This window comes from Atta colombica, unplaced genomic scaffold (genome assembly GCF_001594045.1).
Source record: "Atta colombica isolate Treedump-2 unplaced genomic scaffold, Acol1.0 scaffold175, whole genome shotgun sequence".
NCBI classification, from domain to species: domain Eukaryota; kingdom Metazoa; phylum Arthropoda; class Insecta; order Hymenoptera; family Formicidae; genus Atta; species Atta colombica.
In genome coordinates this window covers 109234-125510 of record NW_017259266.1, presented here as the reverse complement: position 1 = coordinate 125510, position 16277 = coordinate 109234, and the positions used below count along the sequence as shown (strand labels likewise).

Genomic DNA, 16277 nt, shown 5'->3' with positions numbered 1-16277 from the left:
TTTCTTCCCGTTTTGAACATGCTCGGACTGAGTCGTTCAATTACTCCTTCAAATATTCCTAGCGCAACGAGTGAATCATGGAAGTTCAGAAGCAAGACATCATGGACCTTCCTGCACTCTGCTAAATGCTTCGTGTCGCAGGATAACTAACAGAAGTTAAACTCAAGTTATTGCGAGAATTGTCTCCTCAAACACGAGATCGGTCAACATTCAACCGATGACATGATGACCCTTTCACGAGAAATTCGTGGAGCAAAAACCTGAGCGGCGGATCGTGTGGATATTGTCGATTGGAACGATCATGTCCGGGAACGCGAACCGAGTGCGGACCGACGACTGGAATCTGACGGCCGGTTTCAATCTGAAGCGCGTCGAAAAATTAAGGAACATCACCGACGAGTTCTACCTTATACCGGATTATATCAACGTCACATCGCTGCCAGATGTCAATACGACGGAGAAGATTGACTCATTTTACTTCTACGAGGTGAGTAGAATTTCATATTTTCGACTTTATTTTTTGCATTTTTCGTGACAGGAAAGGTTACAAATTGTACATAGTATGTAATTTCTGGAGCAGCCATTTTTTAATCCATCGCGCAATATTTGTATGACAAAAATTTGGAAATCTTTAGAGTCTAAAATATATATTATTCTTCAGAATTTTAAAATACTATATATATCATATATAAATCATTTGAATAAAACAGTTATTAATATTTCAGCCTTTATTTAATTTCTTTGCGTTATTTTTTAATTTAACAATAAGATTTGAATTCCTAAAATATCATTTTTATTTTGTCATTTATTTGATTTATTACCTTTTTTGCTGCAATGGAAAAAAAACAGTTTTAGATTTGTTATTAACTTTATACATGATTATACTATATATCTATAATTTTATATATCTACAATTTTTAGTGTATATACAGGATATCTGGCGAGACGCTAGCAATAATTCACAGGAAAGTAGATGGGACTAAACTAAGTCTAACTAAAAACTCTTGTACCATTTTGCAATTTTCGCAATAATTAAGAAAAAGATATTAATTACTAAATATCGTTAAATATTGGTTTTTAATAATTTTTTACTCAAATACTATTAAATTTATAGAAAAATAGCAAGAGACAAAAATTGTTAGTTCTCTTCTCATAAAGTTCTGAAAATTTTTTCAGAATTTTTTCAAAATTTTTTAATACTATATTTTCTTATGTTGGTAAATATACAATAGTAGTACATACAATAGTTACTAATAAGACAACACAGTATTAAAAAGTTGATAAAAAATTCAGAAAAAATTCTCAGAACTTTATAAGAAAAAAAAAATAATTTTTGTCTCTTGCTGTTTTTCTGTAAAGTTGATAGTATTTGAATAAAAAATTATTGAAAATCAATATTCAACGATTTAGTATCTTTAGTATAATTAATATCTTGTTAATTATTTCGAAAATTGTAGAAGACTTTTCGATTCAATTTAATTCCATCTACTTTCCTGTGAATTATTGCTAGAGTCTCGCCAGACATCCGATATATATATATTGTATATGTATATATATATACATATATATACAATATATATATATAAAATACATATAAAATATTAATATAAAATTTAAATTTTAAATTATAATCTTTTATAAAATATTTAAGATATATGTTAATGCAATGGAATTATTCGACATATGAACATTCTTTTTTATTGCAATAAAGATAATTTTTTATATGTGAATTTCGATGAACTTATTACATTTTGTTTATTCCAAGTAAACAAAGATATTACATTCATTTTATAAGAGAATGCTATCAAATGATTTGAATTGCAAGGCCGACAGACTGCATAATAAAATACGATTGTGTGTATTCGCAATCACACCTTTGCTTCTAGCTAAATCGTTCTTAACTACTAACTAGTATAAGTGTTCTAATATGATTTTGCACGAAAGCATCTCCTTTTTCAATCTGGAGTGCGTTTAAACTCAAACGCAAACTATGCCAAGACGGGTTCTAGGAAATTACTTGTAAAAAAATTGAATTTTGAACACTACTGTGTACGTTCCATTACGTATTCTATTCAGAATATTCACGAATAATTTTTTTCACTTACCAGCATCGCGTTCGCATAACGAATTCATACAGAACTTGGCTTTTACATAGTTCCTTTTTTTTTGCACGTGCTAGAATTTGCGCAGAAAAAGAGTATGATAAGAACGCGTAATTTTAGATTCTTTTTAAGAAACATGATGGAAATCCTGATAAAGTTTGAAACTGCTTATTTTTGCATGTATCCTTGTAGCACACTATCTCACATGAATATCGAGTGTTTTTCTTTCTTCTTTTTAATTTTCATATTTATAGACCGTTAATACACGCAAGGCTTCCTTCACGCATGTGATAAATCAACAACGAGAATATTGGATGAAACATATTATTTTTAATTATCGGACAAAAGCGCTTGCATAAAGCGCAGAATGTTTCGCAATACAATTCAAATTATTATGCAATTTATCATTATGCAATACGCTTGTCTACATTTTCCAGTTACAACTGTGAGCAAAAAAGCAAAAAGAAAAAAGAGAAAATATCATGTAAATAATCGTAAACATCGAAAATAATATTTTAAAGCCACTCATAAAATGAAAATTATGCGTTATAAAATTGCATAGAATAGATTTATAATATATAATTATTAATATATATTTATTAATATATAATTCCCATTTTTATACAAAATGTATATTTAATGCAATTTGGAACACATTTAATACAATTTTGGATTAAATTAAATGATCGGTAATTATACATATAATTTCTTCCTTGCCTGTTAATTTAGCAACGAAATATTACTTGGAGCGACACATTGTCGCTTTTAGAAAGGAGAGAATTGAACAAACGCCAGCTAGTGGCTATCTATCTAATCAAGAGCGATCAGTCTTCTAATCAAAATAACTTCAGTAGAAATTTTTTTTAATTAAGAGACATACGAACAAAACCTGAGAGCTTTATATTTTATTATGCCATTTATAATATACATTTAACATATACGTGGAGCCTGTATTTTTAATTTTCATATTTTGATTTTCATTTTCTCAATATTTTAAAATTAGATTGTACGTTGCTTCCTGTAAATATTTGTTATTTCCAGAAAATTAACATTAATTATGAATGTATCATGATGTGCAAATGTATGCGAGTCTGCAGTGTATTTGAGCTTGGATCTGGGAATTTGCTGAACCCAAATAAGTGTAAATTAGTCATTCTCTGAGGAAAATAATTACGCAGTATTATTGTCATTTATAGATTATGTGTTTTGTTATTGAAATAAATTTAAATCGGAAAAATATAGAACTCATGCTCTTACAACATAACCCGTGACAGCTATTGTTCGTTTTTTAGTTGCACAATTCAAGAACTTATTCTATATTTGTGCTACATACCATATAAAAGCGAAGAAAAAGAAATAGACAGAGAAATGTTTTTTTCTCCTTCGTATACATACATATATTATTTTGAATTATACGACAAAACTATCCCTAATGACAGATATGCGAGGAATTTATCTTTTATTATCACAATGTGAATTTTTATTTCGATTTACATGTTTACAGACAGATGAGTCATAATTGAGTCACAAAAATATTTCGTGCTGTAACAAAGATTTATACAAGATGTAAAATTCGATCACCATATATAATATTTTATTGCTAGCAATCGTATTAGATAAAAGCTTCCGTTTACAACTTAGCATTGAGTAGTCATTTAATCTATAAAGCGAAGGTAAACAGAAAAGATAAAATTATACTAACGACAGAAACACAGGTACGAATTTTCGTCAGAAATAAAAATAAGCTCACCAAAAGAGGACGAATTAAGTATTATTAAGTTTGAAACAAGATTGCTATATTGAATAAAATTAATTAAGATAATTAAATAAGAGAAAGTTTTAACTAAAATCAAAGTTGTATATATGGAATAATAACTCTGTATTATTTCCAATACATCCCAAGCAGAACAACAAGTCATTATGATATCAAAATGACATCAAAATGATTTCAAAATGATCACTAAAAGTTATTTTTCTATCATTTCTGATTCATTTTGACGTTCATCGTGACTTGTTGTTCTGCTTGGGACACATCTATTTCAGATATAGATGGGATGTTGCGTAGCTCCATATGAGAGTGGACTTGTAACCAACAGGTCGCGCGAATTCAAATTTCGCGTCTCATATATATGGGAAATTTCGTAATCCATACTGGCTTAGCTGAAGTTACAGAAGATTTCTTTAGAAGATGATTTTTTGATTAGATTCAGACATGTAGAGACTGATTTGATCTTTCCATTTTCCCTACTACTTCAGATAACTGAGCGCCAATTACTTTCGGATTACTTGCACACGTAATCAAAATATATTATATAAAATAATAATAATAGTAAATTAAAATAATAATCTCACAAATTAAATTTGATTGTCGATTTGAAGATCAAATTATTATTATTATTGTGAAAAATATTATCTCAGTAAAGATTTATCCCAATAATAGTTCCTCCAATCAACGATTAAATAGATATAATTTATGAAATTATTATTATTTTAGCTCAATTGTGTTGCAAGTTCAAAAGTAATCGGCATGTAGTCATATAAAGTAAGTGCATTTTAAATTAATTATATATAGAATTATTATTTCAACATCTACAACTTTAATCGCAGTTAATGCTTTTCTTATCTAGTTTAAGATTATTATGCCAAATCTAAAAAAAACTCAATATTTAAAAAAAAATTTTAGATATTTTGGATATTTTCTATTATCTTTGAGTTGCTTGTAAAAAAAGAATTATGCTTTCTATGTGATCACAGTGGTTTTATACATGAGATTTTTCTCGCGTCGGTATCTCGTTATTCATCTCTCCTACGTTGCGCAGTTGCGTATGTCGGACGCATCATGAAGCCGGTGCAATGAAAGCATGACGACGACGACGAGCCGACGGCGGTGGTGGCGGCGGTGGTGACGAAGGTTCCTTCTTTCGCGATTGCAGAAACCACGTCGGAGAAACTCGCTTATTTTTACTAGGAATGCGTCTCGAGTCGAAAAGAAAAAGAACTTGGCAGAGAGAAAAAGAAGGGTGAGAGGGGGGGGGGAGGAGAAGAGGGAGTTCGTTGACGCGATGCTGGAAAGGCGTCCGATAAAATTAAGCTGCCACAGAGCGTCCGAGGCAGCGAAAACGATCTTTTTTTCTTTTTCTTTTCCAAGAGTTGCCTATGACATTTTCCACGCGAGATAATTGACATAATGAGGACGATGCGAGATAATTAGTATCAGCTCATTCTTATCTTTTCCCTTTTCAATTTTATTTACAGATTCATTGACAAGTTGAAAAGTTGAAATTTTCCGAGTGAAAATGAAATTTTCCCGAATGAATGAAAATTTTTACTTGATACGTCAGTTCTTCACGAATAATGATTGAAACTCTGCACATACAGGATGAGTTTGTGTATTGTGTGTGTGTTTGTGTGTGTGAGCGCAAAGATTTATTTTAATTTTGCTTTAATAAGAATCTTTATTCAATTTTTTAAATTTCACTCTTGTAAACATATTGTCGTTTTTAATTTTTTTTAAACAGGACTGAGTTTTTGATTATTAGACATTTAAATGTGAGAAAATGAAGATATTTAAATGCCAAGAGAATCGATCTAAATTGATCAAAGAACTTACAGTGTGCGATAGACAGAACATACCGTGGATTCTCTCAACGTTGTCTCGATGGTTATCCAATTTACGCCTATCCAGTTTCTCGTACGAACGTGTACGAATTTAACTACATTACAGTATAAGCTGTATTGTTTGCATGCAGCTGCGTCAGTTAAGCTTATTTCAACGCATCTGTATACTACTGTTGCGAAACAATACCTATTCCATTGAAGCTATTCTTCGTACATTCTTCAACAACTTTACCGAACATTAACTAACATTGCTTTTACTAATGTTGTTTTATCAAATTGTTTATGATTGATCATGCATCTTTTAACAACAAACAAATATAGAATTAACAAATTTTGAATCAATCTTCTAATTGATAACTCTCCCTCCATTAAATTAACAATAATCGAGCGCGAAATGATTTGCGAATAGAAAAAACGATTTTGCATTGAAGTATCTAAAAATTTAACTAAATACAATCTGAAAATAATTTTAGATCATCAAAATAATTATATAGATCGCTCAATCTGCAAATCCAAGTGTATAATAAGTGTTTTCATATATATATATGATTATGATACAGTTTTTCGTGTAAAAACACTATGCTATATGTTTACATATGTAAATCCTTTCTATATGCAGTATATTATTTTTCTTTATTATTTTTCCTTGTAAATATAACATTATTCTACACTAGAAAAAAATTTTGTTGCATTAATTGAAATTCTGATAGATTCAATTATAAAATTACAAATTAGACACTTATAGTAAATCTATTAAATATTTTAATCGAAATAACTAAAAATTCAATTACGATTCTTCGAACTGACCAGAATTCGTTTTGTTTATATAACCAGTCTTATTAATTTGTACAACCAGTACATTTTTTTTATTGTACAGATTTACGTATGTAAATCCATTTTTATATATGTAGTATAGTATATTATTTTTACATGAAAAATGAAACAACACATATATGAAAACTTATTATACACTTGGATTTGTATCCTGAATGAAAATAAAGATTGAAGAGTAAATCGAGTGTAAGAGGAAAGTGACAGAAGAATAAACAAAGCTTCTAGGAGAAAAACTGAGATAACAAAACGCAAAAGAAATGTTTATGTATTTTTTACGTTTTGTTGTTTCACTTTTCGCTTCCTAGAACTTTGTTTACACTTCTACCACTTTCCCCTTACGTTAGACTTATGCTCCGATTTTATTTTCACTAGGGCGATGTGATTGCTAGAATGTCAATATTTTTGAAATATTGCTTATCATGCTTGAGTACCTTATTCATAATTATTTGATTATTATAATCAGTTAGTCGATAATTATTTAATTCTTAAAAAAAATTATTTTCAAATCTATATGTACTTAAATATTTCAGTAAAATTGGTTTTTCCATGTATTCTCTTCATATTGATGTGACAAAAAGTAATTATCCACTCGAATTACGAAGAACGCGATTTTCCGCTTTCGCACGATAATCGACGATTATGACGCGAACGAAAGTTTTCTCGCCGTAACTCCGTTTGCTCATAAAGGCCAGGCATCTTCTGCGAGTCTGATTGAACTTTACGAGCTATTATGCATACTTTTTGCGACGGCGGGCGGCCGATTCGGCTATGGCGATACAAGATACAAGCACGAAAATGCGAGGAGGCCGCGCATAAAAAATGTGTAATAACTTGAGATACAACTTAATCTCAGATTCATCACAGAGCGTTGCGAGATGCGCGATTCGATTTTGCGGACCTAAGAGAAAGCGACAAATTAGCCCTTGAAATTACTTCGCAGAAAAATACTCTCGTTCGACGTAATAACAGTGATACAGATATACAATATGGAGGCAAAAGAGCTCTTACAAGAAAGTCCTGTCTCTCGTAAAATTGTTCTTATCATAAACATCCTGGTCGATGATGTTCCGGCAGCGATTAGTTGTCGCGACCCTTCAATTCGTTCATTTCTACGAAATGAATTCATTAATTGAAATTGAATTGATTAAATTAGTTTCCACGAAAAATCAGACAAAACAAGGAACTTAATAGCATTTGTGACACGCACATGTAAAAAATAATATTATCTTAAATTATTAAATCTTTAATAAAAAAAATGTTTTGTTAATTCATTAACGATATTAATGAAACATGGAAAGAACAATTTCGTTGAAATAACTAAAGAGGTAGAAATCAATCTAAATCAATCTAAAAATAATTTTGTTGGATTATTAATAATTATGTAGAAAACTCAAGCATAATGAGCAATGCTGCAAAAAGTTTTTTAGGAATTAGTTTGAGCATTCTACATAATTATTTTAATAATTTAACAAAATTAATTTTAGATCAGTACCTAACAAAATTTTTAAATACTTTAACAAAATGGTTCCTTCCAAGTAGTAATATGTTGTAGTTTTGAATTCGATATAATTTAACGAAAGTCAATTCTTTCGCGACGATGGGATACAGTAGAATATATACCTAGAATGTAGAATGTAAATCATTAACGATACAATGTTATGCCTCAGTTTATGCCTTCTACATAATTATTTTGATATAAAATATTAACAAATTTTTAAATCTATCCAGTATTTTTATATACTTCAGTAAAACCGTTTTATTTTTTATTCATAATTTTTGTTTTTTTAAATTCATAGTTTTGTGAATAAATACTTGTTTTATTAAAATAAAAGCATGATATATTGCATTAATAAGATTATTTCCTAATTAGACTAATACCGTTAATAGAACATTGTTTTTTTTTGTGTACGATTCTGAGCATTTGCAAATTTCAACAATTCCGTTTACACACGGAAAGAACGGTTTAGCTTAATATCTAAAAATTTAGCTATGCAGATACATATCTGAAAATAATTTTGTTTGACTCAAAATAATTATTTAAAATGCTGATTGCTAAAACGTTAAAATTTTTTGTAGCATTTTGTCATCAATGTTTAAACGTAATTATTTTGATAGTCTATAACAAAATTATTTTTAGATGTGTATTTAGCACAATTTTTAGATACTTCAGCAAAATTTTTCTTCTATGTAATAATTCTATTTAATAATTAAAAATAAACTTTATGCAAGAAATGATTAAATGTTTTGAACCCTTTAGCTTCCTTTTTTTCTGTATTTAATACCGGAATTTTTATTTAAAGGCAGAATATCCGTTAAAATGTGAATGCATTTCCAATGTATTCTAAAATGTTACCTCAATTTTGTTTCGAACAATTACAACTTAAATAATCGTACATTTGAAAGACAATTAAGAAAATTAACGTTCTTTAGTACGCGCCATATATGGTATACATACGGCGTAAGTGAACTGGCAATTATTCGATGTTATCATTCCAAAGATAAAATCGGCCTCTTTTTCCGTGGACATATTTTAAAATTCCGTGGACGTATTTAAAATTGAAGTTTCTCTTCCAGCAAGCGTGCTTAAGAGCGCCGTTTCTCATTCGACCACACGAAAAAGAATGGTCGACCAATGACTCTTGCGTTTAACATAGGAACGTATAAGTGAAATTTCTTCTTAAATGATGCAACAGACAAAAAACTACCCCCCATGTGACATTCCGTGACCGCTCGTCGTAATTACAGGCGGAATGGGCGTGTAACAAGTTGCGCGCGGGCCGTGCTTCGTGAAAAAGAGCCTCGTAAAAATCATGTTCCCATTAGAGCGCACGATTCGTTCCCTTGATAAATTTTATGGTAGACGTACTTGGCACGTATCTCCGCCCCGCGAAGAAAGTTATTTCCACGGCCGTACTTCACGGCAGGGTAAAGAGGCGTTTCTCTGCTGTATAGATCGTTTATACACTCCATCTCTTTCGCAACGAGTATTTGATAAATCCGAGATGGCAAAGTTATAATTTATACAACTCTTTGAGGATTGATCATTCGTTTTTCGTCAGAGCGATCAAAGTGAAAAAAATCTTTGCGAAAGTAAGTGCGTCCAAAAGAAGAAAATCAATCTTGCTTTTAATTCAGTAAAACTGATTTTAGACACAATTTTCTTGCAATTGTTGAATTAAAGTATTTTATGCCAAGTAAACTAAAATATAATATTGTTAATATTGTTTGTTGAGTTTACTTGGCATAAAATAGAGTTTGTCAACGTCTTATCGCTAAATATGCTCTCAAACATACAAAATATTCTTTTGTATATTATTTATAATAATATATCAAAGATGTATGTATCACATTTCAAAGCAAAATATAAAAATTTTATAAATATAAATTGTTCTATATTATTACAAGTATCTGTAAAAAATTTAATTTCTTTATTAGTTTAATTAGGTTTTTGTTTGCCTTAATTTTCATGTAAAATCGAACTAAAAAATAAAATTTTTTTATTTGTGCATTTAATGAAGTAATAGTATTTCGAATTAAATCAAATTTTTTATATATACTAATAAAAGTTTAATAAATATTTGTATGAACATTTATTTGGATCCATTTACTCTTTTAAAAGTTATTTATCTAAAACTGTAACAAAGTATGGTTCTTGCGCTAATAAACATATAACTTAAATTGTTTTTATTTTTATTGCATGATGTATTTATGATCAAAATGTTTAGTTGATATTGGCTTTTTTAGTTTAAAAAATTTTTTTGGCTGATATTACACAGCCAAAATTTTTTTTAAAAGAAAATGTATAAAATTCTTTACTCGTTTAATGATTGTGCTTTGTTAATTGTTAATGGCAGAGTTCGTAGATTAAAAGTTCTATTGCATCAGCACAAAGTGCAGTTTTTTTCATTCTCGTACATAGAGATAGTATCAATAAAGTTTTTGAAATTAAATCGAAACAATGTGGATGTAGTGTTTACTGCTTTTATCCATTTGCAGTTTACACGATCCGTTTAAACCGCGACTATACATAGTTAATTATCCTATTCTGACGATGCACTTGCCATTCCGTTTTCATGTTTTTTTATTCGACAGTCTCTTTGCTGAGTAGAAAATGGCGAAATTAATTACAACCCAGGTGCTGTCTTTTAATTAAATATTATGAGGCGATGTAAGTCGTTGAGATTAGTTCTGTTCCTCTATATCTCTAATCTCATTGAAATACGCCGTTTGCATAGGATTTCATTATTTTCACAGCATATCACTCTTAACATGTAATTAAGTAACTCCTATTAATAACTCCTATTAATTAATATCAATTTTCAACTTCTTTTAATTTTTAATATGCCTCTATATTTTATGATATTCTGACATTTCCAATAAGTAATTAATAAATTAAATGTTACAGACATATTAGCATAGACAGACATATTATATTTTTAAAATAAAAAATTATTAAATTAATAAAAAGTGGAATGAAAAATACTATTACTTATGTATAATATAATAAAGTGTAAAGCCAAAAAGTATAGATACTGCATCACTCTTATTTGAAGTATAAAGATATTTTTTCATGTAACTGTAAGACTTTTAACGAACCTCTCTTTTGTTCATTATATTAATTTCCACATAATTAAATATAAATTAAAAAGACGAAAATACTAATTTTTATTTAAAAACGATTTAATAAAAGAAATATTTTTAACATATAATATTAAAAATATATTATTCATGAATCACATGAATCTTTTAAAAACTAATCCACAGTTTTTACTAATTTCTATATATTCATAATAAAATAATCTGTCTGATATTTTAATACATTTTGATAAAACATTCTACATTGTTTTAAGATTTATCAGTTTAGTAGAAATTATTTATTAACGTTCTATTGTAATAAAAAAGTATTATGTATAATCTGCCGTCATTTAACTGTACAAGAACTTTTTTTTACATTTTGAATGTTGTTTTTTGAATGACAAAAATAAAAAGTCAAAGCATTTGACAATGAATAAAGTTCATTGCAGTAATATAAGCCACGTGCAATACTAATTTTTTTATCGCTTACATACGTATATAAGTATGTATTATTCATGAATAAACTGTCACATTGATATTTTAAGACAAGAAAAAAATAAAATATACACGCAATAATGCACGTCGTTTTTGCTATTGTAATCTTAAAGTACTAAAGCACTAAAATATAACGTTTGAATAAAACATCTCAATTTAAGAAGTTGTGAAATTATAAGTTAAGGCGTTAATTCATAGTCGAATAAAGTCGAAATGTCGAAATAAAAAGATACACATTGCACTGAAAAATCATATTTTAAAATTATAAAAAAGAAAATTATAAATTAAAAAATTTGTAAATATTTTTATAAGCATAAAATCATATTAATAATGCACAATTTTTGTGCCACATATCGACATATTTTTTTGCGATTATATGTAAATTTAATAGGTCATTAAAGTATTCAAAATGTATTAAATAAACTTTTTAAAATCTAAATTACAATTTTATTTAAAAGTTAAAAATTATCATCAATACATCGTCCATTACTTGTTGTTTCTTCATTTACCCGCCGTAACTTTTTTAATTAACTCCTCCTTTTCCGCAAGCATGAACTAGTCGAGCTAATTATTGAGATAATCACTTGGAGATTAATTAAATATTCGAATGATGCCACATTTCCTCAAATGATAATTGTTACGTATGCTGTGGTGAAGGTGAATGATAATTAATCAGAATTTTCGCAATAAATTATTTTAACAAATTATATTCATCTCAATCAGTTTACTTGATGCCTTAAATCATAAGTGATTGAAAACTTTTTCGATAAATTTCACTGCATATTTTTCTCTCTATAAATATATATTGCATCTTCGCTAGAGAATTCGCATAATATAAATAATATACCCGGTTTCATCTTATTTTACTTTATGATAATTCATAATACAATTAGCGTTGAAAAGATTAAACTCAATTTTATGATGATTATATTTGAATAATTAAATTTTACGATATAGTTCGTAGTTATAATTGAAGATTTATACTCCGATTTGCTTTACTTCTAACAATAAAAAAAGCATGATGAGAAAAGATTGAATGAGAGAGAGAGAGAGAGAGAGAGAGAGAGAGAGAGAGAGAGAGAGAGAGAGAGAGAGAGAAAGAAGAGTACATTTTCAATTTAGAAATATAAAAGAATATCATACAAATGCGTGCTATTTCTAATAGAAAATGATTGAGTTATTTTATGATTTGTGAAAAAGTATTTAAATTCTAAGATATACCGAGCTATATCCATTTATAATATTTGATAGACATGTATATTTTGTTTTTTAAATAGCATTCTCGATAAGTTACATTCTAGAAAAAGAAGAAGAAAACCAAATAGAAAACATGCCAAATAATGCATTAAATTTATGTAGCTGTTATAAATTATTGTTTTTGAAAATATTATATTTACATTTAATATCATTAAGATCTTTTTTTAATTAATGTATTATTGCAGTTTAATTTATTATAACACTTTATTACAATTATTTAATTACATTAGTTTGTTTTCAATGGTCTTGTTATCAATTCATTTTATCAATTCATTTATTATAATTAATCCGTGGCTAAATAATGTCTTATCATTGTTGGCTTCAAAGTAACAATTATTATTTCATTAATTAATTTATTTACCGTAACTCGATGATAATGTCTTCATTAGTATTAGCTTCGAAGCAACTATTATCATTTAATCTTAAAATAAAATCTCCAAGCGCTGCATTTGATTACTTATATGTATATAGATATATTATATGTATTGGATTTTCCGGAAAGTTCGTGCCGCAAAAGATTTAAATTTAATAAATGAAATTTAATAAATTTAATAAATGAAATTAAAAATTTAAATCTTCTGCGTTTCAATTTTCCTTCAAAATCGGCACGAACTTTCTGGACAACCCAATAATTATTGATTGAAATAAATACAAAATAAATGTATTTAATAGCTAATTAACACATTATATTATATTAATTATATTGAAATTAGATAAATAACGCTATCATTGCTTAATTAACAAACCCAATAGTTAGCATATTTATTAACTCTCTCTGAGAGATATATGTAATAATTTCATGTATCGTTCAATCGGAATCGCTTATATCTACAAACATGACATAAATGTCAATCGAAATAGTCTAATTCTATTGCACTGTTATAATTTATAGCTCTTTAGCCGTTTAATCACAGATTACCAAACCCAATAAACCCGTCTAAATGATAATTAGCTGACGATAATTTTCACAAACTACCATGGAGTATCATAAATCAACTATATTGACTAATTGATCTCGATCTCTCGCGAGAAATACTGGAGTCGCAATTGAAAATATTTTCATGCAACCAAGAGCTTTTTTATGTTAATGCTTTTTGCACATAAAACTTTTATAGACCTTCGATCTTTCTAAGAAATTTTAATTTTTAATTTAATTACAAAAATTTCGATTTTTTTAAAATAAAAATATTTTAATAAATAAAATGGTTAATATTCATGTACGGTGAATCCTACCAAAAGTCGATGATCTTGAATATGTTGTTAAGATCCTAAGTAACAGTCAAAAAGTCATTTTCTATTTTATGGAACATAATTTTCTAACGTTGTGTGTACTTAAAAAAAAATACATGATATGTGCTATATATTTATAAATATTCATCATGGAGTTTACTCTCCTATTTTCATTTTTAAGATCAAATTCATTATGTATTCTTATTCGACATTTCTAGTCTCACTTAGTATGTCATACGGCTGTGTTTCAGATAGACAATTTTAAAAAGACCGGAATGTTTAGCGAAATTGGCGCAATTTCCCCAGTATGTAGTATAAACGAGAGGAGAATTGCAGGGGGAGGGGCTCTGCCCCTCTCTTTGTCTATCACATTAATAACTTTTAATTTAAAAAATAATACTGAACAATTAGATATTAAATTGCATTGTAATTAAACGACTAGTCAGCAATAAATAAATAAATTTATTACTGATAGCGACATACGCTGTGGCTTTGCTTTTGATACATGATACATTCTACCTTGCATAGGAGTCTATCTCTTTGATATCATTATTTTTAGTATATTGTAGACTCATTTATTTAGTAAGGCAAAGATTTATATACGTATGTGGAGCTACAAAGCATGCATGTCGGAAATACAATAATGTGTCCAATAAATGTTTTATTGATAATTTATATGTTATTTATTAAAATATTTAATAAATAACAAGCGACAGCTAAAATCTTTTAAAGTTATTTAGAATCATGACTTTAAACACATATCAAAGTCATTGACTTTTGAAGGAGTTGGTCTTACATGAAAATATTTAACAATAAAATTATTAAGTTACTTCTTTAAAGTCTTTTTGAAATAAAATAAAAAAATACTTTTTTACTTTTTTCTCGCGTTTCAAAAGTTCCATTCTTGAAGAAAGTCATTTATTTTCATTCAGTCGCATATAACTCAAAAATTATTGGTTTCTTCAAGTTTTTCTGAAGAAAAGTTTTAGTGCCCCATTCTTGCTGTATTAAACCTTAACTTTACTTTTCTCAGCAAAGTATTAAATAAGAGCATTCTATAAGTTTTCAAAATTTTATATCGTTTTTTACAAACGACGATAATAGCAACTCTTGGTAAGTACTACAGAGAGCGTTGACAAGATACTTAAAAAAATACAAAGAAAAATTTGCCTCAGAAAGCTGGAGATCAACAACCTTACTAACGTAAAATTGAATAAAGATTAGAAAGCAAACAGAAGACATTAAGCTAGTAGAAGACTTTTAATGATCATATTTTCTCTCTGAATGCACATATCATTAAACACAGCATGACGCTTCTGGGTTATCCTATCGAACAGCGGGTTACATGCACCATCGAACACATGATTTGGTCATTACCGTGTTACCATGTGACATAATCGTTTCCATATCACATCTGTAATAATCATAACGGTCGATACGATAGACGTTACTGCCAGTTACGATCGCTCCTTTATGCATTTGTGCTGATAGGCTTTCTAGATTTTTAGAAAATAACGGCTCAGATATCAGAAGATCAAAAAATGTAATACCGGAAAACTGTAGGTATCGACGACTTTTCACTCTTTTCCTAACTTGAATAGTTTTGACCTTTGGGGAGAAACACTCGACAACGCGAGCTTATTCGAACAAGTTTGAAATACATGATAGGAAAATACCATATTCCCTTTGGAAACCACGATCTAGAGTATAAAGGCACCAAAATGACTCGAGCTTAAATTGTAACCATATTTTTAAATTTTGTCATATAATGTACAAGGAACTTCCGTTGAAGATAAACTTAAAAAATAAAATATTTTTTTTAATTACTGTTTGTAAATAATAAATCTTAGATAAATCATAAAATATTGAAATTGATTTAACTTTGGACTCGCAATATTGTTGCCTTTTAGACACATACGAAATTGTGAAACAAACATATTGATTTTCCAAGTACAAAAGTTACAGCTGTTAAACAAAACGTTAGATTTTTTAATTTTATTAGCTGAGGTAAAATCGATTATTGAACAGTATTATTCAATGCAATTGTAACTTGACCATATTTGACAATGTATTATTAAATTTTTAGTTGTCTACGTACAAAATTGTAATTTTGAATTTATAATGAACATAAAAATTTAATACCAACTTCGGCGATACATCTGCCAA

The 16277-nt window shown here is 28.3% G+C and overlaps 1 protein-coding gene across 1 annotated transcript in view; it reads left to right on the top strand.

The window, feature by feature from the left end:
• LOC108686325 (cardioacceleratory peptide receptor-like) overlaps positions 1 to 16277 on the top strand; it is a 75924-nt gene continuing 59647 nt past the window's right edge. Inside the window, exon 1 of the mRNA XM_018191585.1 lies at positions 1 to 487. Within this exon, the coding sequence (XP_018047074.1) occupies positions 302 to 487 (186 nt within the window). The 5' untranslated portion in view covers positions 1 to 301. The remainder of the gene's footprint in view (positions 488 to 16277) is intronic.